The sequence below is a fragment of the Myiozetetes cayanensis genome, unplaced genomic scaffold, assembly GCF_022539395.1.
Source record: "Myiozetetes cayanensis isolate MyiCay16 unplaced genomic scaffold, myiCay2020 scf5-8, whole genome shotgun sequence".
NCBI classification, from domain to species: domain Eukaryota; kingdom Metazoa; phylum Chordata; class Aves; order Passeriformes; family Tyrannidae; genus Myiozetetes; species Myiozetetes cayanensis.
In genome coordinates, this window is record NW_026087742.1 from 26,453,905 (window position 1) to 26,480,792 (window position 26,888).

A 26,888-nucleotide genomic window follows, 5' to 3' on the forward strand; every position below is an offset into this window, starting at 1 on the left:
TAAAGCCTGATCTGGTTTCTCTTTCCCTGCCTATGCACTGTCTTTGTCTTGCTCCAAACCTTTTCGATTCTCTTCTGATTTAGACTCATTTCAGATGCCACCCAAGTTTTTAAGAGATAATCACAGGCAGTACATTGCAAACAGAGGTATCAGCATCAAATACCAATTATTATCAATAAAAGTATAGGTAAAACTAACCTATAAATGCATAGCAAAACTTTCATCATGAACTAGGAACCAAATCACATCTCTTCTAAAGTTATCCAGGCTCCTACAAAGAGCACTGCCTTCTAATCCAACTGCAGCCAATCTGGCTGGTTGGTGATTTGACTCGGATGAAAACTGAACTCAGGAAATTTGTACTACATTCAATATAAATGGTGAGACTCTGTAGGCAGAAAAGCAAAGAATATTTAGCATTTCCAATCTGATTACTTCCAGTGCAAAGTTTAGGTCTCATCCATCATTATTTATGATGACATCTTAGAGTGGGAGGAGGATACTCCATCACCTCTGAAAATCCTATGTACCTCTCCTGCTTTTCTTGTTAACTACACAACTAAAGTAAAAAAACTAAAGCCTGTAAATGCTTCTTGGTTTCAGATTTTTCCTGAACATGTTTGGGAAACACTTAAATTAGGTCCAATTAGTCTTTAATCAATCTAGTTGAAGAAATAATTATTTTGGCTGCATTCACAGGAAACTGTTAAAAGTAAATTATAGTTCTCTGATTGCTACAGACTGGAGAAAATACTTCCCCTTCTTCACTCCTAACAGCCTACTTCTCTATTTTTAATCAGAGCTTTTGAGTAGTTTGTCCTGAGCAAAGAAAAACGTGTGTATAGAAACTGATTTGGATTTCACTTCTAATAATAGGCAATAGATACAAGATGTTTAATAGGCAGTAGATACAGGATGGATTTTTTTCCTCCCCAGACAGCACATTTCCTTTTTGAAAGCCATGTATAGACTGTGATTCAGACAAAAAACTCAGGTGTGCATATTGTTTGATCTGTGTCTGCCAAGCATAACTGCAGTCATTAAGCTGGGCTTTTATGAGGCTCACTGCATGCTCATAAGCCAACTTGAAACAAATCTTAATGAATGATAAAACTGAAAGTTTTACTAATCTGGCAGAATTAATAATGAGGTTACAGGAGAAATAAAATTCCGTGTAAATAGATTGGCAGTACAAGAAAATGAAGCTTTCAATTTATCAAAGAATTATACATACAAATAGTCAAACACCTAAGCACAACTTCTTTACTTAGTCATATAGAAAAGTCAATGAGAACACAGCAAGAAGGGAAGCTGTGGCATAGATATGGCCTTAAACTTCCACAATTTCCCATAAATATTATGGAATCAGTCCTGATATCACTATTCTTACATAAAAATCCATTCAGCTGTATTTTTATTGTGTCATCAGTTCTTAAATTAACTTGGTGACTTTCAGCAGCAAAGTATTGGGGAAGGACAGATAGTTTTGTTTAATCTCATTGTAGTAACTTTGGTCTTTGCCAAAAATCTATTTCATATTCTATTATTATAAGACCTATTTAAGCAAACAGAAGTGAATGGAATTTGCCAGCCATGAAGACTTAGCCTTATTCAAAAAGGGTTATTTCCTTCAGGCAAAATCCAAGCAAAGGTTTTCTTGAAGACTGGGGATACACAGCAGCTCAGGGACACTGTGAATTACACTGACACTTGTGAAAGAATTAATTGTTCTTTGAAAGGGGAATTTCAACTTAAAAAGAGGAAACTTCTTTTGGACAGAGAGTGCTTGCTATAAGTAGCACAAACGTATTTGTCATAGGAAAGTCTGATTTTCTGTGACGTGAGCTTGGTGCATGATGGAGGACAGGTACTGAAGACAGACAAAAACATGAACATTTTTGTTGTCAAGATCCATACTGGACTATTTTGCTGCCTCTGAGACGGGAACCTTGGAAAAAGAAATAAGACATTCCCTAATATTGTAATAATGCTTTCAATTGAGTGGTTTAGCCTTTTTCTTTATCTGATAATGATCTGAACAGCTCCAGATGCAAGCTTTTGTAATGCTCCTATAAACAAGTAGGTGCATACATTGGTAAAAATATAATTTCTATTAGTGAAGTGGCTCCACAGATGCTCCTGTGTCACTTGAGTCACAGCTGCTATCATAGCAGCTTCACACACATATTCCTTATTCCCTGGAACAAGCTGACCAAGCTATAGCAGAATAAGCCAGAGCCCACTCTGTAGTGGCATCAACACCATATTTCCTGAATTCCCGGAGCAGGATGTTTATAATCAGGAACTGGGCAAAAGGACCAAAGTGGGTCTGATTATTCATCTTGTAAGGATACCGGTCTCAATTTACAGCAGTAGATAGGAGAATCAGGTGCTTTCTTTCCAGCTACTGCAGTTCTGGTGATTGAAGGGAGGGAACCAAAACCAAAAGGCAAAATCTTTTCCTTTAGCTTTGTAAATCAGTTAATGTGTCGTGAGAAGCACCGTGAGAAAACCAGTATGTGTCCCTAGAGCGATTTCTGCGCTAGAACTGAGAGCAGGAGGGCTTGGTTCATTTCACTGCACTTCTGAATATCACATCCTCATTTAATAATTGAGATTAATTTATTGCAGGAAAAAGTAGCATCTGATTGGTGATCCTTCTGTTTGAAAAGCAGTATGAGGTTTGTGTCACATGCCCAGCTGAATCTGAAAGACACTTACTGAAAATAAAGAATGTAATACCTGAGAACTAAGCATATAATATATTGTATAGGTGCTAATCCTTGTTACCTGTGTTTGGATATAGGTTAGGAATCAAGTACAGATTCATCCTTCTTATGCAGTACATACCTTGACATCAGAGGTGCCCTGCAAACTGCTAACTGAGGTTATGCCTGCACTGCATTGTGTAGCCATGATGCCATTTCCAGGCAGTGTCCTGTGCAGAAATAGTAGACTTGGAAGAGGGACAACCTGGGAGTGGACATTTGAATTCCCTCTTCTGTACAATGACTCTCAAAGAGACTCCAGCAACTGACTGGTCTGATAATCATCTAACATCTCTAAATTGTGACCTGTGCATGAACAGGGGTGTGCTCCTTCTCTGTTTTATTGTGAAGTCAAACAGTTTAGTGTGATTTGATGAGAAATGAACCCAGCAATTGCTACTTCACAGCTGACAAGTTTGCTTGACTAGCCTTGAGGCAAGTGCAAGGGCTGGGAAAGGAGAACAGGTATGGTACCCGTGAGGCAAAAGTGGTTCAACCAACTTGTCAGTTCTGTGGCCAGATGTAGCTTACAGGGTCGAGAAATATGTCGATCTGACCTGTCCTTTAGGTGGAACTCAAACACCACAGCTAATCCCAGCGAATGTCTCGTTCTGGTTGATGACGTTCTTCCCCTCTGAATTTCCCCTGCAGTTTCACTTGCAGGGAGAACACTTTCATGTCCTGTGATTTGTGCAGTAGGACTGTGTGTCGTTAGGCAGCCGCTCTGCTCTCTTTCTGAGATACCTCACCCTACTTGTGGATGAAGAATTCTGCTTTCAGAAGCAGTGGAATGCTCCATGATCTTTGGACCAAAGGTATTATTTGAATAATTGGTGTTTTTTAATTGCTATCAAAAGAGGAGTTTCTAGATGTTAGGGCAAAGTGATCCCAGAATCATAGTGAAAGTCATGGTTCTCCTGGAGATCTTAGATATAAGACAAGAATGTTACTTAGAGAGGTCATAATGGGAAAGAATGAAAAATGCATTCAGAAATGAAAAATTAGGGAGACAGAGGGTTGTATTTTTTCATGTAATAGCAATATAATTAAACAATAAGCCCAGAATTTTTAAATGTAACTGATTGTAAAAGATTGTTCTAAAAGAATAAGCAATAGGAAAACTTTTGCAATCATTTAAAACAGCGACACTTTCTAACTGGAGAAGCACATAGGAAACACAAGTTGCCTGAGTAATGGTATGTTTTTAAAATGTGTCCCTTGATGGATAGTTATATGGTTGTATGGCATAGTATTTGGGTGAAGGGCATCATAGAATTCTCTGAACTTGCCATGTTAAGGGAATTTTCTTAAACTGTGATTTCGTTTGATAACACTTTTTCAATCAACCTGTGTTTACATGGGAGAAGGCTGGTAAATGCATTTTTAGGATAATTTAATTTAGTAGCTGCTAGGATAGCTTTCAGGTCAGGAGTGGAAAGCCTTAGTCACAGATGTCCTGCCTCCTGGAGGCTCACAGCACTGCTCATGGCGCTACTCAGTGTTGCAAGCTGGTGGAAATTTTAGAAAAATCCCCACATTAGAAAAGTCAAAAGAGTGATTTACTACTTCAGTGTTTAGTTTTGGTTTGAGTTCAACATGAAACATGAGGCAGGAGCCTTCCCATAGAATATGTGTACCCAATGTAAGAAAATAAGCTAATTGCATGTGAGACCATGCAACAAAAGGAACGTTTTGGAAGGAACTGAAGGGCAGTGAAGGAACTTAGGAGTCAAAGAGCACAGATGTGACAGTGTCTTTCAAAAGTTAATGACTACATCCAAAACTGAAAACGGCAAAAAAGAGAGCAAATGAAAGCCCAGACAAGCATATTGGTAAGGCTCTTGTTTACTCCTAGCCCTTTATGCTTCAGTGTGCCTGTTGGGGTTTTACATGCTGGTCTTCACATGCTGCATTGGGAGAAACAGGAGACAGAAAGCACAAGCCGATCTCAAGCTAAGTCACACCAAGCTTTCTGGCAATTGCCCTCAGAAGTAAAAGGAGTGAAGTCGCCGTTTTTCTCAAACATCAATTTTAGGGTTCTTTGCCATCCAGAGGGACCGTGACAGGCTTAAGAGGTGGGCCAATGCAAACGTCCTGAAATTGAGCAAAGCAAAATGCAAGGTCCTGCACCTGGAAATCCCAGACACACCTGCAGGTTGGGCAGAGAAGTGATTGAGAGTAGCTCTGCAGAGAAGGACGTGGGGGTGATGCTTGGTGAAAAATTTGACGTGACCCAGCAACGTGCGCTCTCAGCACAGAAAGGCACATGTATCTGGGGCTGCATGAAAAGGAGTGTGGCCAGCAGGTCAAGGGAGGTGATTGGCCCCCTCTACTCTGTACTCTTGAGAGACCCCAACTATTGTGTAAAATTCTGGTGCCTATAACACAAAAAGGACATGGAACTGTTGGAGCAAGTCCAAAGGAGGGCCAGGAGGTTGATAAGAACACCTACCTTATGAAGACAGGCTGAGAAAGTTGGGGCTGTTCAGCTTAGAGAAGAGAAGGCTGCATGGAGACCAAATAGCAATCTTACAGTATCTGAAGGGGGCTACAGGGAAGCTGGAGAGTGGATCTTCATCAGGAACTCTAGTGATAGGACAAGGAGTAGTGGATACAAGTTGAAGGGGGGAAATTTAGGTTGGATATTAGGAAGTAATTTTTTACTGTGAGAGTGGTGAGACACTGAAACAGGTTGTCCAGGGAGGTTGTGGATTCCCCATCCCTGGCAGTGTTCAAAGCCAGGTTGGATAAAGCCTTGAACAACATGGTCTAGTGGGAGATGTCTCTGCCCATGGCAGGGGAGCTTGGGTGATCTTTAAGGTCACTTCCAAGCCTTAACATTCTATGATTTTATGAATCTATGATTCAGGACAGGAATCTCCCTGTACTGAGACAAGTGGGAACTGTTTCATGAGTTTTCTGACTGGTTTGGGCCAAACCAACCCAGTTATGAATCAGGCCTGTAAACTGTATGTATTCATGTGGTTTCTTCTCCTTTCAGTGATTGGACTAAGAGATAGTAAAAAAAGGGTTTGAATGTGACTACTGGCTGCATACTGACAGAATTTCAATTAATATACTTCTCCATTTTTCATCTCTGATGTCCACACATGATTTGTAATTGTGAGTCATAAACAGGAATGGCTGACAAAGCTTCAAAAAGCAACACATAGTGCTAGCCTTATTTAACAAGGGGAAATGTGTACCTCCCCATGGTGTGGGAGTAATGTGCACCTCACATTATTCTGAATGTCAGAGATAATTTTAAAGCCATGGGTCTTCAAACTACTCCCATCTCATCAGTTATCACTGGCACCATGAAAAAGTGCCAGTTCCACAGATGGATGCACTCAGCCTGTCACTAGGAAGACCACACATCCATAAATAGACCACAATGCTCTGAAGTGGAGCAGTGTTCTCCTGCACTGGGCCATGGCCACGAAGAGGGTGGTTTGGTCTGCACCATTTGCCAGCAGCAGGACATATCCTGAAGTTAAGTCCATCCCTCCCCTCTTACCTAGCCCCCATTGCTGATCAATTCTAGGATACAACAAGACTTTCAATGGTCTGCAGATATAAGAGAAAATTGAGCACAGAATTTGTATTGAATATACCAAAGAAATGTAAGAAGCCAGCACAGATACTGTGTAGTTCCCCTTCCTTCAGCCTTCCTGGACACTGGCTGCAAGGATCTACATTTGCTTGTTTAAGACATTTTGTAAAAAAGGGGAAGAAAAGCTGCATGCAGCACTGAAGTTGTAGTGGCCCAATTAATGATCCAGCTTCTCTCTATAAAGCAGAGAATCAGCTTGTCACACACTCAGTGACAAGCAATTCCCCTCTGCAGGGAATGTGGGTGTACACCCATCTGCAGACTCACGGGATCCTTCTTCATGCAAGCATCCCCAGCAACATTCCTTCTCCTGGAAGATGGCAGCCAGGAAGCCATGTAGGATCTTTGAGACTTCTGTCCTCACAGTTCCAAATACAAACCCTCAAAAAAGACAAGGAAGTGTATCTGGTATTCTTGCCTGGGTTTTGTCTCTCTCTCACTCCTATTTTCAGTTCCAGTTTTGGTCTTTGCTCCTGTGAGACAGTCATTGCAAAACATGCCCAGTTATAGCAGTACATTCTCTCTACTTTGCTTATGTGCTCCAGTTGCTAAATTGTTTTAACTTCTCCTCTTACACATCTGCATTGGATAAAAATAATAAAAAAAATAAAATAGGGCTATCCTTTATTTTTTTCTTGACTGAAATCAAAAATTCTTATTTATTTGCTGAGAAGTAGTTTCTGTAGTTGTCAGTGGCTTGGCACATGCCTTTTTATTTAGGCAGTCAATTGTGTGGTTTAATTCAGTGGAGTCCAGCCTGGGAAGAAAACCCCTTGATAACAGTTCACCACGTAGTAGGGCAGCCGGAGCAGAAAGAGAATGACCCCTGTCTACAACAATGGATTCTGCACAAGCCCTCCCTCCCTTTCCTCCTCTTCTGCTATGACAGCTGGATCACAGAAAAAACTATCTATATCCTCTGAGACATCTGGACTTCTTTTTCTCCTTTCCTAAGAAAAGGCAGGATGAACCTGGAAAAAATACAATTGACAGTTCTGTACATTACAGTACACACACAAAAAATATGTCAGTGGACTGAGTGGAATTCTGTATTAAATAGAAGAAGAGACCAGAGACCCAGGGTAAAGACCCAAGTGTACCAGCCTAAAATAAAACATGAAGAAAAATGTGAAACTATAAGGAAACTGACAGCAGACAGCAATCTCACTGTTTTTAAGTAGTAGGCCAGATGGAGAGTTTTTACATCTGCTCCAGCAAAGGAGGATTCTTTGGAGCTGTTTAAAGGAGGAGACTGAAGGATCATGGCAAGGATAGTGTGGAGGCTTCTTCCAGCTAAATGGAAAATGTACACACAAATCCTACAAAGGTGCTGCTAAAATGCAAGCTAGCAAATGCAGACCAGTCAGATGCAGGTGCTGTTATCTCACCAGTGCATGGGAATGACATTTGGCTGTTTACCAGGATTCTAGGCCTTTATACCACATGAACCCAAGTACTCAGAGAAGTGTTTGTTTATGAGACAAATCACAGGGTTTTTTTCTTTTTTTTCTAAAGAGGTACTCATTTTTCTTTACCAAAAACTATGTGCTGTTTAGCCTCACCTTTTAAAATCATACAGGATTTCTCTCCATTACCTTTTACTGTTGTGAAGGATAGATAGGTTCCTGTTACAAAACTGAAGGTCACACACTTCGTCACTTCTGGTAGCTGACATCATCATGCTGTCTCCCCCACCTCCTCCTTCTGTGTCACCCTCTCCTCCCCCTCTACTTTCAATTCCCCCATCTTCTTCCCACATTACCAGGTCAAGCATGCTCCCCATTCCTCTTTCACCACTTCAGGCGTTCTGAGTACTTGTCTTGCCCATTGCACCCCGTGGACTCTGTGTTCCTCCCATGGCGTACACAGTCTGCAGTAATCTTGCACCACATCAGCTCCTCTGTAAACCAGAGATCTGCCATGGCATGCTTGATGTTGTTTCTAAAGGCTAGGAAGCACACAGAAGTCCTTGCACCAGTCTATGCAAAAAGGTGAGACTAACTTTCTCAATACTCTCTCTCTTTCTAAAACTTTTTGGTTTACCATTTCTTTGGGAGTACTGGAGTGTTTTCAACCTCTAATGTATTTCTTTCTTTCCTCCTTCTTACAGTGTCATGGAGGTCTGCATATTCTTAATTTGTGCTATGATACCTCTCCCAGGTAAAAGGCACGTTTTTAATCGTTAAAACTGTTTTGATTTCATGTGTCCTGCTATGTGATACTTTCTCATCTGCTAAGAAGCTCATTCCTTAGCAATAATTAATCATTTACATTGCACAATCAAGGTCATACAGCCTGTGTGTCATATTTTAATTGTGTGCAGGTACTCTATAAAATATATATAGTAAGTACTTTCCCTCTTCAACTTTATATCTTTATATTACACTTATTTTATGTTGCTCTTAAATTTTCAATTTAAATCTGCCTTTAAAATGTGTGTATATCACCTGTGTGTATTATAGAGAAGAGCAGTATTAAACTGAAAACTGACAGTTTGATATGGGACAACTGGAGTTTTAGGCAGCTGCAGAGATCATTTTGCAGTCTGGTGCTCTGAAAGAACGGTCAAAACTTTGCAGCAGGAGAGAGACTGTAAATCTTCTCCACCTTTTGAACACAGCAGCGATGTTTGCATCTTCTGGGACAGAGGACTGCATTTCTTATTCCAAGACAGTCCTCTAAGCCCTTTGCCACCCATAAAAATGGATACGTGTGTGGATGAAAGTGGGAGAAAACTCATCCTTTGTGTAATATAGTTCATCCTTTTTTGCATGAAGGCATAATTTTGTTTATTGACCGTTTTTGTTAACAAGATCAGCAACAGAACAGTTAAATCTGACATTTAATCTGTCATTAAGCTCTAGATTCATTACAGAGCAGTTAAATCTGACATTTAATTTGTCATTAAACTTTAGATTAATTCTTCATTGAGACTGAAAGTGTTCACCTGTTTCTGACCTTCTGGTCATACATTCCCTTGACACTCACATCTACAACACAGTGTATACTTCACATTTTCTTCAAAACTTCAATGCTGTGTTGTTTTATCAGGAGAATGAACTCAACTTTTTAAACAGGAATTGTGCAGCTATCTCTTTTGGGGCAGAATTTCATTTCACTCAGGATGCTATGAACAAGAATGGTTTGGACCTTAGGTCAGCAGATAAGTCTTCTAAGATATAGATGCTCACAATATCTGTGTGGTAAACCTTCCTGGGAAAGTAAAATATAGGAAGAAAAAGAGGAAACAGTTTTATGACCTGAACTCCATAAGACTATGTGTGTCAGTTTGAATAACTACATGTCTTCTCATACCTAGTGGGAGAATTTGTGTCTAAATGCTGGTGCTTTTATTGCCACTGCCATTAAGTGTTGCTTCTGTGAGCCCAACTTGGTGTTCTTTTGTAGCTGGTGGAAATTTTAATTTTTCTCTCTCTCTGTCTAAGGTATTGCTACCAGTGTGCATCGGGTGAAGGCATTTCTCAATCACACTGCATACCTATCCTGCTATTTTCCAAACCCTCAGAAAATTGACGTGAGGGACTTAATAGTTTTTTGGCAAAAAGACTCTGATAGCGTGGTGAACGAACTATACTACGGTGAAGAAAAATATGACCACCTCAGTCCTGAGTATATAAATCGCACAAAAGTGGATGTGGACAAATGGACTTTGCAATTGCTAAATGCAGGAGTAAAGGACGAGGGATGCTATGAGTGTATTATACAGCACAAAAAGGAAGGACCACCGAAGGTCATACACACATCTGAGTGCTCACTGCACATCATTGGTAAGTAATCTCTTCCAACTGCCATCTGCTCCGAGGGTTTTGGGGGTATTCTCTGTGGCTTTATTCAGTACAGAAATATGGGTCCTGTCTCCAAGCCACTGAAAATGTACCCTCACAGGAGCAGAATTTCTAAAGATGGATAAGAGTATTCTCAATAGGAAGTCCTTATCTGTGAATGAAAAGTACTCAGGTAAGTAGAAGAAGTAGAAAACGAGGCAATAATTTGCTAAATATTACATGATCCCTGATTTCCACCCTGTCATACTTTATAGTGAAAACCATTCTACCTTCTTCCTCTTGCCTCCTGTAAGTTTTATGACTTTAAGGACTCTGGAAAATAAACTTTATTTGCATCTGATGCACTACCTTCTATTAAAAGTAGCAATAGTTATCATCACTGGTGGTACATTAGAGTTGAAACATTGCAAGATCTCTGCAAACACACAGCTATTTTATGATCATATAAATCACAGAGAAAATAAAGAAAAGAACAGCTCGCATGGAGGAGTAGAAATTCGTATGTTCAGCTAAAGGAAAACTGAAAATATCTCTGAAGAAAAAAATTCATGCATTAATGAGATTCAACCTGATTTTTTGCATCAGAGAATTTTTTGTAGTCAGAGGAGAAGGCAGTAATCTTTTAACAGGGAAATAAAAATGAGGCACCAATCTTTTCCTAATATTTCCTAATATTTTTAATAATTCCTAATGTATAATCATAATGGTTTTCTATTTTAAACTAATCTGTTAGTATAACCTTTAACAATATGCCTATATTCTGTCTTCCACTGTGATAGTACTAGCCATTAATAATAGCAGCTTCTAACTTCCACAGGCTTCAGCATACTGATCTGAAACAGAACAGGAAATGTGTAACTGCAGCCAAAAATGGAGTACCAGGACATCTGAGCCTGTTTAGCTTTATGTTACCAGCAAGTGTTCCCTCGATCCAGAGATAGAAAACCTAGATTGTTCATTTTGATTCTCCCACTTGACAAGCATTTTTAGTGGAGTTTTAGAACTCAGAAACTCATAATGTGCACTCAATATGAAGGCCTCCAATTTAAGAGATGCTTAGCATCAATTGCTCCATTAGTTCAAACAGTTAAGTCAGTTATCAGCTCAACCAACATCTGAGCAACACGTTATAGGTATCTCATATTTAAGCACTAAGACTCTCCTACACTTTGTAAGGTTTATCTCAGGAAGACTGTTTGAACTATGTGCTGTTGGGTTCCTTCCAAATGGCTCTCTGTTCAATAAATTCCTAAACAAAGGAGCAGCATAAAACCATTTTAAAAAATTTCAAAATAATTAGAAGAAAAATACAAATGTTAAAGGGAAAATACAAATGTTGAAATGTACCCGTGCTTACATGCTGTTTTTTAATTAGACTCTCATACCACACATGGAGGACTTTTTGTAGTTTGGCATGTCACACTTAAAATGGACTTAAGAAAGATTGTGTGCTGTACAAGAATGATAGGGCAGTCACACAAAGCTATCTAGATCACTTGAAAACTAAGCCCATTCAGAAATACTGAAGTAGCTTCTAATACAGTTTACACAGGTTATTTTTATGTATTACATTAGTACAATATACAGATAGCATGAAGCTGTGTCAGGGGAGGTTTAGGTTGGATATCAGGAGGTTTTTCATCCCGAAGGTGGTTGGGCACTGGAACAGGATCCCCAGGGAAATGGTCACAGCACCAAGCCTGCCAGAGTTCAAGAACTCTTGGGACAATGCTCCCAGGCACATGATGTGATTCTTGGGGTGCAGGACAAGGAGCTGGACTTTGATGATCCTCGTGGGTCCCTTTCAACTCAGGAAATTCTATGACTCTATAATATGTATGTTGTATGCATTGCGTACAGCCAGGATGACATATAATAGCAATGAACTCAGATCCTTCTCCAGAAAAAAAAAGGAAAGCTTTACAATGGAAAGCTTTGGCTCTTAAAACATGGAAGGTAGAGACCATGGTGACAATCTGCTTAACTGGAAAAATCTGCTGCAATAGCAAGTCTGCAGTGCATCCTCTGGATGAACTATTAAGGGAAGTAGGTGAGGATGGGGAAGTTGTTCAAAATATGCACTACTCAAAGTGCTGGAAATGAAGCCCATGTCAGAAAAGAGACTTACAGTGTGTGACCTCAGTTTAAAAGAGATGTTGGAAAACTGTAAAGTCTGAAGAAAAGCTCTACTAGAGTTATCTGAAGGCTGAAAAAAGTACAGTCCAACTAAAGACATTAAAATAACTATCTGATTACCTTATAACACAGAATAATGAGAAGAGCCTTGTTTCCAGAGTGTGGGAACCTGAAATATACATAGAATACTGGATATTAAAATATTTAAAAAGGGCTGATTAATTCAGTGACAGTCAGTGTCTGGAAGCAAGTGAGAAGTAAGGTACATTGTCACTTGAGAAAATAGAACAAAATCAAGGAGGGTGATTAAGCCATTGAGAAAAATATTAAGGGCTTGATGGATCTGCTGTCTCTTGAAGTATTGAATCTAAACCCATAGCCTTTTTGGAAGATGCTATCTTTAACTATGAAAGATGTCCTGAAATGTGCTTTTCTGTTAACAACAAAAAACTCACATATGTGTAGCCCACACCCTGCATGCAACCAACATCACTTTTCAGTAAATTGAGGTTCCAGAAGCTATAAAACAGAAGTGCAGGGTATATTCCACTATTTCCACTTGCTTACTGTCAATAAGATTGAAACCCTTAAATCACTTGGATGATGTGACAAGTTTTACAGCCATGGATTACAATCCTGCCATCTCTATAAAATACCAAGGAGAGAATAAATACTCCAGACCAGAAGTCTGACAGCAGTCAGCTAAGCAAGTCAGACCTTGAGAAAGAGAAAGCTTGAGTTTTCCTGAGGGACAACTTAACTAAATTTTGGGGTATAAAAAGGGGGCTTTTTCAATTTTGATGTCATATCCATGGAGTCTCTTGGGGGGATTTAAGTAACTAAACTAAATCCTATTCCCTGTGTGCTAGGATAGAGCAAATAAAAGCAACATCATGTTTCTTTATTCATCCATGTTAAGAATGCAGTAGGGCAAGGATGAGATCCTGGATCCAACACACTGAATGTCTGTTCAGAAGAGTGAGACCCTCTTAGGCATGTATTTTTCTAAGTATCCTTTCCCCCTTCTTCAATATTTCTCTATATTTTCTTTAGTCTTATTGGCACTAAAATAATGAAACGTTTTTGATGAAGTCTTGAGTCTGTTTCTTGGGGTTTGTTGCTGATTTTTGGGAAGGGACTGTTGTTTGGGGTTTTTTTAACTTGCTGTATACCAACATGTAGTCACTATTATGGCTACATTCTCTCCTTCTCCTTTTCCATCAGAGTCTACTATTTTTACTATGACCTTTTAACCAGAAAAATCCTGGTTGAGAATATCTAAGAGATTATTTAAGAGAGAGTAGTGGTTAATATCTTCCATTTTTTTATTCATGTTTTGTTTTTAAATGGTTTTTCCCAATCCTGTTTCACTATTTCTTGCCTGGGAAACTTGTGTTTTTCATTGACAAAGTAAAAAAACCTTATGCTGTGGTCATTTCTACCTAAAAAGCTAAGCTAAGGGAAGCCTACTACCAAACTCTGATGAGTGAATTACTTTATATGCTGCAAAATGTTTGCTCACAATACTGACATATGCCAAGGATATTTCTGCTCATGACAACCCTGCACCTCCAACTTACCCCATCTGAATTCTCTCAGATGATCTCTTTCTCTACATCTCACAGTTACAAGTTTGTGGTTTTCCCCTTACCCGTCCAGGAAGTCAAAAGTAGGCAGCATTGTGTCCCCTTCCCATTTTTTGCTTAAGCCCTTACCTGTAAGCAGACCAGGTTTGGTTATTCTGAGGTGTCAATACTTCCAAAGGAGGTGGGAGAGACAGGGCCCATTGTCTTGCTGATCAGACTTACATCCTTAAAACACCCTGAAGATAAGAAGTCTACATATGCACAAAAAAACACCACCACCAACAACAAAAACCACAAACGTCACCCACATCAAAACAAAACAAAACAAAACAAAAAAACCAAACCAAACAAACAAAAACCATAGAAAAAACCCTTCTTGGAACACCCATTTTCTTCCTCAAGAAAACTCTAAATTTAGAATTGTTTCTGCTTAAAAATCTTAAATAATTGGCAGGAACTGTCACAGATGTGGTATATCTGGCTCATGATGCTTTCTCTTTGGTCTGTTTCAGCCAACTATAGTCAACCTGAGATAGCACAGCTGCACACTGGGGAACTAAAGCCCAATGGATACTTGAATCTATCCTGTTCTTCCATTGGAGGTTATCCAGAGCCTAAGGAGATGACTTGGCTGATGTCATATGAGAACACAACAAACAGGCATATGCCTCACATGGACGTCTCACAGGATGCTGTAACAAAGCTGTACAATGTTACTAGCAACCTAAATATCCCAGTCCCTACAAACAGCCTCGCTAATATTAGCTGCTTGCTTCACCTCAGAGAGCAGCTGGGAATCCTTGTCTCAGCACCACTACGCATAGGTGAGTCTCCATTTGCCTGTTCTGATTTTTGCGTGAGTAGGAGCAGCGCATACGGCAGTAGAGCTGATCACAGATAGCAGCATAGCCAGGGCAGGGAACAAACCCTAACTCGGAGTAGCAGTTTGTTACAAGGGTTGTATGTTCTCCATCTGTTTGCCACTGAACTCCCTATCTTTTCCACGTGGGAAACCTTACTACGGCAAGGATGGGGCACAGAGAAGGAAGGCTACTGTTACACAATCCAGAACATATCATCCCTACTCATCCCTTCCCTAGAAGATGCTGCAGTAGCAACAAAGCAACCTGGATATCTGGATTAGGCAGCAACTGGTCTCCAGAGGTGAGAGCTGTTGAGAGAGGTTGACACTTCACAGAACTGTTGAAGTTGGAAGAGGCATCTGAAAATGATCTAGTTCAACCACTCTGCTCAGAGTAGGGTCAATAGTTAGCACAGGGCCTTATCCAGTTGAATTTTACATAACTTCCAGGATAAAGACTCCACAACCTCTCTCAAGACGTGTTCCAAATTATGACTGCCCTGACAGTAAAAAAAGGGGGTTTTAATTCAGGTTTAAAGTGCTTGAGCCGCTATTCTTAATCGTTCCTTAGAGAAAGTCAGAAGGCAAAACAGAAGAGCCCCTTAGACCATATTTGGTTCACAAACTGCCAAATAGACTGTGCTGAGTTTAAGTGTAAAGGTCATGAAACTTGGACTAGTATTAGAAGCATTCCTGGTGGTTTTCATAACATTTGGCAGAATGAAGTGCACATTCCAAAATGACTATTTGGGGATTTTTCTTCTTTGAGATTGTGTCTTTTTTGAGATACCTCTTGCAAGAAGCTGTGGACCTGAGTTTCAATATGACTTTGCTGTTGGATTGTCTCAGGGTTCCACATGACTGATCCTTTCTTTAAAATAAAGCATTATTTTATTTATTTTCTGGAACAGGGAGACATCTTTTGGCATATTTTGTTTGTAAACTATGGCACAAGCACATCAAAATAAAGACAATTCCCACTTTGTCATAAGTTTGTTTGGCTTGCATATGTCTCTTTTAGACAATGCTGAAGATGAAGAACTGTGCTTCGAGGGAATGGAAGCATTGCAGGAAAGCCTGCCAGGGTAGTACAGACATGCACTTTCCTTCTGCAGATGCAAAAGAACCTTGCCACTTTTTCTGAAAAATTTCTACAGTGCAGTTATCTTAATATAAATTCAGCTAAAGGGTAAAGTTATCAGTGGCAAACTGCCTCTAATGTCTTTAAATTCTAGGACTTTTAAATAATACTAAAATACAGTCCAGAAGTCTTCTAAGGTTTGTTTAGCTCTACACATTCCTCGTGAATGTTGACATGGCTATATCAGCTATATTGGCTATAATGCTGAATCCTCTTCTTCTCTATTCAATTCTTCTCTCCTCCATGGCTTTATGAAAGCGGTCACCTGATAAGCAGAGATGGTAAGAAACCAGAAACTCTACATAAACATAAGTTTTGTTTGGCAGTAACTGAACCTCTATCAGCTGCTAAGCCTACCAACCAAAACCTCAGAAACACAGAAACCAGAAATAGGGGGAAAGTCCTTTGCATTCCCTGCTACTTTCACATCCCTTCCAGCATATCTTTAGGCTTTGACCGTCATTTGCAACAGATACCAAGTAGTAACATATCCAAGGTTCTTTGAACTTGTACAGTAGCATTAGCACAGTAGCTGCCTCATAGGCTCTTGTATTAATTAAGTTTCTAATCCCTCACATGTTACATAAACCTCAGAAAGAGTGCTTTGCCTTACTGTTGCTGAAGTGATGATTAAGACCTGGTAGTTTATCTAGGTTTTGGAAATGGAAATAAAACAATATGGATAGTGATTTATTGACACTGTTAAAGCACTGTAAAAGCAAAGGATGCTGAGAGCCTTTACCTAAACTTCTAATTCACTTTACTTTGGAATAAAGTGTTTAAGCTAACTGTCACCAAATTAAATCTTTCCTGTGTGTATCTTCTCTGTTTTCTTATTCAGAGATACAGGAGCAAGGAGTGGAACAAGTAAATATAAATTTCTCTGGCCCACTTATAGCTGTGGTTGTACTGGTGACACTTCTTCTGGGTTTTGTGATATTGAAGAACAGAAATATCTTTTCTACCAACCAGAGTAAGTCATTACTTGTCATTCTGCTCTACCATCCCTCATTTCATAGGTTTTAACCTTTGTAATCATCCCTTTACCTACTTTCCAGGTAAAGAGAGAAAGTTAGGTTTCATGTTGGATTTAAGCTAAACTTCCTAGGTCAATTTAATTCCTGTAGGACAATTTAATTCCTACAATAACTTAGTCTGTCCTGCAGCAAGTCAAAACATCTTTCTCCTGTCTTGTCCTGGGATCTGCTTCTCCCTCTTGTTTGTGCTCTGTGAGGCTGCCATGGCACCACCTTACCAGCTTTTCCTGTAGTTTCAGCCTTATTTTAATGGATTTTGAGTAGATTTGGCTCCTAAAATCATTGAACTGTATAAATCTTTCTTGTCCATCACTGCTTATAAGAAAGGTGGAACTGAGGAAGGGATGAGATGAACTTACATGAAGTACAAGGATCTTCATCATTACAGAGCTGAATGCTCACCACAAGCTGCCCACACACTGGACTGGAAGAATCATCTTGTACTAGGAACAGTATTTGATCTTTGCATTACATATCTCTATTTTCTTCCAAGACTAGTTCTCTTCAGTCCAGAGTTTGTTTGGCACTGAGAGGATCCTCATGCTGACATCAGAGTCTATTCTTCCTTGTAGCAAAAGGGAAATGCCTTCCTCAGTCAGTCCTGTTTCCTATACAGCCAAAGGCCCTGAGCACCACCTCATTCTTTTTTCCAAGTTCTAAGACAACTGGACATTCACTACCAACTTTTTTTCAGCTCCTATTTATCATATTTCTGTAAATCACATATTCATCTATTTTAGGTGGCAATCTAGCAGTATAGAAGCTATCCAGCTTGAAACTGAAGCCATCAGCCAGACTACTGACAGAGAACTGCCTCTGCACATAGCAAGGCCTGAGGTCCTATGTTTTTAGAGGCTCTACCAGAACAAGAATCCTCCACAGATGCCCTACAGAACAACATGCAACACTTTTGTCTGATGGCTGAAACCTTCTGCCCAGTGTATTATGGTTTTATTTTTGCTCCAGGAGGGTAGTAAATATGATGTAAATAGTAAATGATGGTAGTAAATACGATGCTCTGCCTCATAATGACTACATTTTTGATGTATCTTTTATTGCGCACTTTGAAAATGTAAAATCCTGACAGTCAATGAAGAAAACAGAGCTGCAAGGGTGATGGAATGTCTCAGAAACAGAGTTAGGCCACAATCTGAATCACAACCATTGCTGCAAACAGGCAGGCTATTAGTCACAGAGTCTCAGAATGGCTTGGGTTGGAAGGGACCTTAAAGATCACCTAGTTCCACCTCCCCTGCCTAATCATGAGGCACAAATGATTTTGGCAGAGCCAGTGTGGCTTTGCAACAGTAACTTTCTTGTAAAGCTTCAAGCCAGAAAGAGGAACTTAGGGCACTTCCCCACCTTCTGAGAAAAGTCACACAATTCCTATCAGGCATTTGAAGTGAGAAATAATCTTCAGGAAATACCTGCTTTAAACATAATTTCTGATTATCTTAATTTTTTTTTAATATTATCCAAGCTTAATATGCCTGGACAGTTAGTACCTCCATACTTTGTTCTTCCCAATTCTGACTGAATACTGTAGAAGTTGTTCAGGTGGATGCAGGGATAGAAAATGGAAGCATGAGGTATCATTCATATATGTGTACATCTAAACATACAAAATTAAGCTGAGCAGATAATGAAAAAATATTACATGAGTAGGTCATGTTCCAATTTGGTTGACTATGTTCTCCCCTTGTTAATTTTGCTTCAAAATTGAAGATAGAGCAATCCATACACTATGGTATGTTCAGCTATAGGAGATAGTTTTACGTTTCAGAAAAGATTCTTTTTCACTCAAAATGTGCCAACTCTCCAATCTTGAATGACCTCTGCACCTTATATTCTTCAATAGCATTGACATCTTTTAAGAGCAAGAACACAGCAGAACTGAGACAAAAATTGTTCCGAGGTCTTGATTGTGTTTGTAGGTCTGGCATTTTCAGAAAGAGCAGGGACATCATATTCTCAAGACAAATTTCAGCTCAGAGTTGCAGTTAGGGGACATAAATTCTCTAAGTTTCTCCTGCATGCAAATATTCTTTTCTGTTAAATGATATTGTGAGTTGCTGGATTCCACCTCAATTTTTACTCTTTTTTCAAGTGTGTGAGAGAAATGTATGTTCTTTTGAGTTAGCTAAACTATTTGGGAGGCAGTTTATTAAACTATTACACTAATGTTCCAAATACTTTCATTCAGACTCGTATCATTAAAAGTTTAAGGGTTTATTTTTATGTAAAAGTTTATACTTGCTAGCAAACTTATTTAATGATTTATTAAAACATATGTCTTTTTCTGTGTTGCTGTTTTTATTCTCCTGCCATTAAAGCAGTATACTGGGGAATACTGACATTTGGTGTTCTTGGGGAGGAAACATTTCCAGAATTACTTCTTGGAAACAAATGAATAAAATAAGTACTGATGCAATGACCAAGAATGGCACAACAGAAGGTTTTCACATGTTCATCCATGGAGCTGCCTCTATGTGCACAGCTCTGTGTATTTTGATTTATTGACCTATACACCTCAAAGATTAGATACAAAATTGCAGTCTGAAAATTTTGGATTCTATGTTGGAGGTTGTCAAATATATCTCCAGTAGGCTGCATAATCTTCTCTAACTCTTGATGCCATTTGGTTCCATAATTAGCACATGCGTTCAACATAGACACTCACCAGACTTGTGTGTTTTTTGACACATGCTGTAATTCAGTTCATTTTTTTTTCAACATTTTCCTTTCCCACTCAAGTCATCCACCTCAAACGCTCACTAACACTGAGGTTGTCAGAACAATAGTCAAACCCTACTTTGCTCCTACCCAAACAACGAGCCCTGTGGATCTTTTATCTCCCATATGACTGGATTCACACATGTACACATATGCTATTGTACTCACAGTCTTGGAATTCTACTACTGGTCCCCGAATCCTGATATGCTGCTTATCTGCTCAGCTTTATGCACTGAGGGAAAAACCATCACCAACCTTTCATGCTTTTCTCTAGGAGAAAAACAATAATCAGTTCCTTTACAATGGATAAGGGATCTGGAATTACAAATTAGGACTCAAGAGTCCTATGGCACATCGGCTTAGCAGAAAAAAATAATTCTGAGCACTTGGAAATTCAACAGTTTTTGCAACATGCCTTAGTACCTCTGAGGGAGCTTTTCATCCTGACAGTATTTGCTGTCACTATCTGTAGCTGCAACTAGTGGGAAAAGTGACATGGTGAGTTAGGTTTATCCTTTCACAACTCCCTTCCATCCTTAATTTGTTCATAATTGGTGAAGTTGTTTGTTTTCCTCCTTGCCATCCATCTACTTTAGGCTGCCAGCCTTCTTCTATTATGTGCTCAATTTCTCTACCTCCTCTTATTCTTGCTCTTAAAATCAACTCTAATTCCCTCCTGCAGTTAAAGACATTTAAGGGGAAAAAAAAGATGGGCTTCAGGGAAAAATCTTAGTTTGTCTCTTTCTGTTCAAATGCATTAATCCTCTGCACTAGCAGGTGTAATGAACGCAGTAGCAAGGCACAGGAAACACATCGCTGATGTGCTGGCATTTTTGTCCTCTGTACAGATACATTCAGATTTCCAGGCTCTCTCCTCACACACTTCACTTTTTTCTTTGGCAGCTTACTTTCAGTCATTCAGTGACTCCATAAACATGGCAAGCAAATGAATAAGCATACACCCCTATGTACCACAGCATGTAACAGCTTCACTTAAAAACACCGTTCCTTTATTTTCAAGTGGAACATTACGAAGTGCAGAAAATACTAACAAAGAAACGACAAAGGTGTGTTAAACTAATATCCAATGCTCTAAAGTAAAATCCTGTCATCAGACTTAAAGTTGTGATAGATCGCTTCAGGATCACTGATTAACCAGCAATGAATCACCACATAACTGAGACTGGAATGGACCTAGGTAGATTGTCCAACTCAACCCTCTTGCTCAAGCAGGGTCACCTGGAGTAAATTGCCCAGGTCCATGTCCAGACAGCTTCTGAATATCTCCAAGGAGGGAAACTCCACAACATATCCAGGCAGCTTGATGTTCAGAGCTCAGTGACTCTTCACAGTAAAAGAGGGTTTCCTGGTGTTCAGAGGGAAACTCCTGGGTTTCAGTTTGTGCTTATTGCCTTTGCGCCTGTTACTGGGCACCACTGAGAGCCTGGCTCAGTCTCTTTTGCACCCTCCCTTCAGGCACTTACACACACTGATGAGATCTCTCCAAGGCTTCTCTTCTCCAGGCTGAACAGTCCCAGGGTACTCAGCCTTTGCTCAGAGGAGAGATGCTCCAGTCTAATCATCTTTGTGGTCCTTCATCAAACTCTCTCCAGTATGTCCATGTCTCTTGCTTACTGGGAAGCCCAAAACTGGGCACAGGACTCGATGTGGTGCCTCACCAGTGATCACCTCCCTCAGCCTGCTGGCAGTGCTCTCCCTGAGGCAGCCCAGATACTGTTGGCTGCCTTTGCCACGAGGGCGCACTGCTGCCTCATCTTCAACTTGTCCACTAGGCCACTCCTGTCCTTTTCTGCAGAGCTGTTTTCCAGATGGTTTGCCCCAGTCTGTACCTGTGAATGGCGTTATTAATCCTAAGGTGCAGGACTTCGAATTTCCATATGACTGTCTGGTGTGCCACTCCTCCAGGTTTTCATCATCTTCAAAGCTGCTGAGTGTACACTTGCTCCCAGCATCCAGGTCATTAGTGAAGAGGAAAATCAGTTAGTTTTACTGTAAATTCCTTAATGTCACCAGTGCTACTGCTATGGTTAACAGGTGATGGAAGAGTGGAGTGCTGCATTTCCAGAATATTCCACAGTCACTTCTGAGAGGATTGTCATTAACAAAGCATTTCATGGCAAATGTCCCTTAGTGGGTTTTTGACCCTTTCACGTGAATTATTTGCTACTGGATGTTTCATTTAACCACAGAAATATGATAATACTATTAAAGAAATCTAGTTCTTGTGTGTACTACCTCTATGTTTTGATTTCAAATTCTTTTTCTTTCTCCTTTCCAAACTCAGAAGACAACAAGAAAAAAAATACATTAAGTACTTCTCTACACTGGAATGCTGGGCTGTCATAATTCATAACTGATCTCTCTTTGGTTTTCCATCCTCTGGACTAGGAGGGCCATAATGCTGCGCCAGGGAAGTTTAAGCAAGACATATTTTCTGATCTCAGGGTTGACTACCAGAAGGTTTTCAAGAGAAAAACTACAGATAGATAAAAAAGTTTGTGAAAGTTGAGAAAGACTTGGAAATAGGTGAGATCTGAGAAAGTGTAAGGAGAAGAGTGATATGCAGGGCTGGCTTGCACATGCATCAAGTGCAGAGCTGCTTCACAGACTCCAGGAAAGCTGGGCAAGGCTACTCTGCAGACAGCAGACATGCCACTAGCAAGGAGAGGTTCTGCATAGAAATCCAGAAATCCAGAATACTCTTACAGATGTTGACGTGCCATACCTCCTCACATACTTCTGACATTTATGGCAGATACACAAGATCAAATATTCCTGCACTTCCTGCTTTCTTGATACTGAGACATGCATATTTTTTGTCCATCACTTTTGTTAATACAACAGAGAAACTAGCGAAAATCAAAAAAATTATCCCTCTCCACTCATTTCTAATAAGCAATGTTTATTTCAGAAGAACATAGACCTAGGAAAAACCAGAAAGATGGGTTGAGAATAGCTCAGACTGCAGTTACATACCTACATGCACAGCTGAGGCACTGTGTGTATTGCCTGCCCTCTTCTGAAATGTGCTTTTGATTTAACTTGTGCAGGTGTGAAAATGAGACTATTACACAGAAGCAAAGGAGAGATCTTACTTCTTTGTTTTGCACTGTTAAATGCACTACTGTATCCAGAACTATGAGTCATATCTCAAAAAGATGTTAAAATATTAGAATTAGAAAAGAAGTGACAAAAAGTGACTAAGGCTCTAGAAAGCATGTTTACAATACGAACACGAAATTTATGGAGTTCAACCTATACAGGCAATGAAGAAAATGGAGAAAGGACCTGATGAATCTGTCTAGTATTGTAACATTTGAATTGACTGGAGATCCTTCCTGCTGAGTGACTCATACTGGGGAACCCAGAACTGGACACAGTACTAGAAGTGTGGCCTCATCAGTGCTGAGTAGCGGGGAAGAATCATGTCCCCTGACCTGATGGCAACACTCCGTCTGATGCAGGCCAGGATACCATTAGCATTCTTTGTCACTTACGTTCAGCACGCTGTCCACCAGGACACCCAGGTGTATTTCTGCAAAGCTGCTTTCCAGCTCGTCACCTCCCAGTATGTGCTGATGCATGGAAAGGAGACAGAGAAGTTGAATTAAGAGTCAGAGTAATCAGGTTTCTTGAACGTATATGAAAGATCCAGTATATACATACACATATGTATCATGTTTGTTCTGTGGAATAGAAAGGGACCGATTTAACAAAATATTAGAGGAAAACCAAATTATGACACCCAACATGAGACTCTATGTGGAAAGAAAAGCCAGGACAAACCCTTCTCAATTCTCAGTATCATTTTCCTTTATCACTAGATATCTTCTTTAAAGAATTATCAGTGGTCATGGCTTCTATTACTCAAGTTGCCAATGGCAACAGAGCATATTGTGAATGAGGTAGAAATCAAGCTTTTCCTAACAGATCAGGCACCTAGATTCAGAGGACTTTAAAACTCTGAGATCTTCTTTCTTCAGAGATTTTTCTTTCTAAGCCTGGGATACTGTGCAAGATCCACTGTCCAACCACTGTTTGGAGAGTGTCTCAGCTGAGGTTTGGTCAGATTGGATGGGCTGAAACTAGCAGAATTGTGTTGATGGATAACAGCAGATCAGACGGCCAGTCATCTTTGTCCAGCTGTATTAGAAAAGATAATTCAAAAAGCCCTCAATAACAACTAATTCCTTCTTCAGCTTTAGTTAAACTACAGTTAGAGCTTACACTTAAAAGGCAAAGCTATTGCTTAACTTCTTTAAAATCATGGGTAAGCAGGTTAGAACTGTGCAGGAGTGAAAGCTGTTTTGCAGACCTAAGCCTTCACAGAAATTCAATTAGACTACTAGGAATTTTCTTAATTAGGTCAGTGGTTAAGTCCTTCAATATTATGTATGCACTCAGAGCAGAAAATATATAAAAACAACTCAATACAGGAACAGAGTAGGTTTTATGAAGCAAAATACCAAAATGCTCCATCAGCATAACACACTGAAACATCAAACCCCAGCTTCCCCTAAAGTAATGCAAAGCAGGCGTTTGATCCCAGAACACAGAGTTAGGAGCCCTGGCACATACTTATCTTCTCATATCAGTCTTACTACTCTTAAGCTTCCTCTCATGGGTGAAAAGTGCACAGAAGTCTGGATTCAAGGGTATCACATCCCATACACTCATCCACGGGGTAATTTTGGGGTGCTGACGGCAGCTGGCCACTCTAAACCCCAACACAAAGAGCTGTAGTGGCCGTACACCGCTTGAGGCAAAATGTAGTTATGCGTTATAATGACGGTGCTCAGTCAGACCACTGGGCTTGGCTCTTTATTTCCTCTTTCTTCTCCTTTGCCCTCCTGGAACGCTTGACCAGCAGCGCCCGCAGACCCCGAGCAGCCCCGGCCGCCCTCCCTCATCCCCTCTCTCCCCGAGGCAGGGGAGCAGCCCCAGGCAGTCACCGCTGAGGGACGGGCCGCCCGTGCGCTCCGCTTGCGCGGGCACTCCGGCACCCTTTGGATTCCACATCATTTTTATTGGAATCCCGCATCAATTTCATCCCTTCAAACCGGGAGCGGCGGCGCGGCCGGCTGAGGCGCGGGGTCCCCCTGGCGGCTCCGCGGCCGCTCCCGGGCCCGGCTGCCCCGGCACAGGGGCTGTGCAGGGGACTGGAAGGGCTGGAAGCGGCTCAGGAGGGCTCCGGTCCCCCCTCCAGCTCCAAACGGGGTCGGCGCTGATGCTGGACTGAGCTGCCCAGGGCCTTGTCCTGCCGGGTCCCGTAAACGCAATCACAGAAGCGTAGAATCAGTTAGGTTGGGAAAGACCTCCGAGATCATGGAGTCTAACGAAACATCACCTTGTCACAACTCTTTCTGTGAAGAAATTACTCCTGGTGTCCCACCTAAACCTCCCCTGGCACAGCTTAAAACAAGCTCTCGTCCTGTCACTCATTGCCTGGGAGAGGAAACTGGCCCCCATCTGGCTACAACCTCCTTTCAGATAATTGTAGAGAGTGATAAGGTCCACCCTGAGCTTTTCTCCAGGCTAAACAATTCCAGTTCCTTCATCCACTCCTCATAGGAGTGGATATTACTCTCCTGACCCTTCCCCAGCTTCATTACTCCTCTCCGAACTTGAGAATGGAAATGGCACAGCATTCCAGGGGTTATTTGGTTGCTCTGCCTCTTGACTGTCCTTCCAGAGAAAAAGGTTTACCCTGTGCCCAACCTGAGCTGCTCTTCTTTCAGTCTGTGGCTGCCATCTCTGATCCTCCCACCATGCACCACTGCAAACAGCCTGGCTCCATCATCTCAATAACCTCCCTGAGGGTGTTGGAAAGATGCAATTTGGTATCACTTCTAGCAGGCCAAACAAAGGGAGCTCCCTTGGCCTCTCCTCACAGCACAAGTGCTCCAGTCCCATCACACCTGGATGGTCTCACACCAAACTTGTCCAAATATCTTCCCTGTGCTGGAGGACCGCAGCACTGGACATGGTATTCTAGAGGTGGTCTAAGCAGTGCTCAGTAAAAACTGGGAGTGCTGTTCCCCTCACTCTGTCTACTGGCAGCCAATGCAGCCCCGAATACCATCAGCCCTGTTTGCTGCCAGGGCACTCTTCTGTCATGAGCTACATGGACAAAAGTCATCTCACCAGCATCTTCCTCCTTACAGCTTTTCCCCAGCATCAGCTAGAACTTTTGGAGATGAAGTATTGAGAACCTATGCTGATTGATTCACTCTGCTGATCTTTAATGTCACATTGTCATTTTCTTGTAATTTCTCTCCCTCTTCTCAGGCCTCGCTTATGATCAATCCCACAAGCCTAGCCCACTCTCAACAAATTCTTTGCAATTTGTTCCACTCACTACTTGGAAACTTTTAATGTAAAACTAGAAGGTACTCAGAAAACATAGAGAAAAGGAGAACTATTCATGTGAACAGAATTATGAGGCATTTGGGGAAAAAAACAAAGACCTGGGACAACAAGACTGAGGTTTAGAAAAGAGGGAAAATGAATTATAAAGTATGTTTGAAAGTGTAAAATTCCTCAGACAACTGAATGCAAGAAGGAGAATTGAATTCATCCAGAAAATTGAGAACATAGATGATAACACAGTCAGAGGCGGGAACAGAGAGTCTCTAAGAGGAGAAGTTCCTATTTTACAAACCATGCAGGTGAAAATTGCAGCTAATAGAAAGCAGTTTTCCTCCCAGAGAAATTGTTAAGAATTTAAAGTGTACTTTTACTCTTAAAAGGGAAATTATGGGGAAAAAAAAAAAAGGATTTGTAAAACCTGGAAAAAATCTAATCAAAGCTTTTAATTTCAATAGTGTCAGTACTATACAATCCAAACAAAATTAGGAGCAGAAAGAGAACATATGAAATACCAAAATAATCCTTTTCCAGTTTTAATAATTCCCCCCCTCCCAACTACTTAGTGTAGTACTAAACCTTTCAGTTTACACTAGCACTCCATACTTCTGAGAAATGAAAATCCATTCTTTTACATCCCTCTAACAATTCCCAAGCATTTAAGTAAGTTGAATAGGCACCAGTAGGAGGAAGCTCCAACGTCACTATTATTACACACCCGTGATGACTCTCCCTGTGCAATGTGGAATGGTACTGACAAAAGTGTTAAGCTGGGTAGGGATGACATTTTGCAAAGCATTCTTTTGCCACATCCCCTG

At 40.6% G+C, this 26,888-nt stretch overlaps 1 protein-coding gene across 3 annotated transcripts; it reads left to right on the forward strand.

Moving 5' to 3' along the window:
* Positions 1 to 3,445: 3,445 nt before the first annotated feature.
* CD86 (CD86 molecule) lies at positions 3,446 to 19,192 on the forward strand. Of its 3 annotated transcripts, none has more exons than XM_050333228.1 (6): positions 3,446 to 3,583; positions 8,492 to 8,541; positions 9,828 to 10,169; positions 14,422 to 14,733; positions 16,754 to 16,885; positions 17,690 to 19,192. In XM_050333228.1, exons 2-6 carry the CDS (start codon positions 8,496 to 8,498, stop codon positions 17,707 to 17,709), a joined length of 852 nt encoding a protein of 283 aa, XP_050189185.1. In that variant the 5' UTR covers positions 3,446 to 3,583; positions 8,492 to 8,495; the 3' UTR covers positions 17,710 to 19,192. The 3 variants fall into 3 exon arrangements, with proteins under 3 accessions (XP_050189185.1, XP_050189184.1, XP_050189186.1); XM_050333227.1 differs by lacking the exon at positions 3,446 to 3,583 and adding an exon at positions 8,192 to 8,372; XM_050333229.1 differs by lacking the exon at positions 3,446 to 3,583 and adding an exon at positions 8,192 to 8,372 and having other exon boundaries at positions 14,512 to 14,733.
* The last annotated feature ends 7,696 nt before the right edge of the window (positions 19,193 to 26,888 follow it).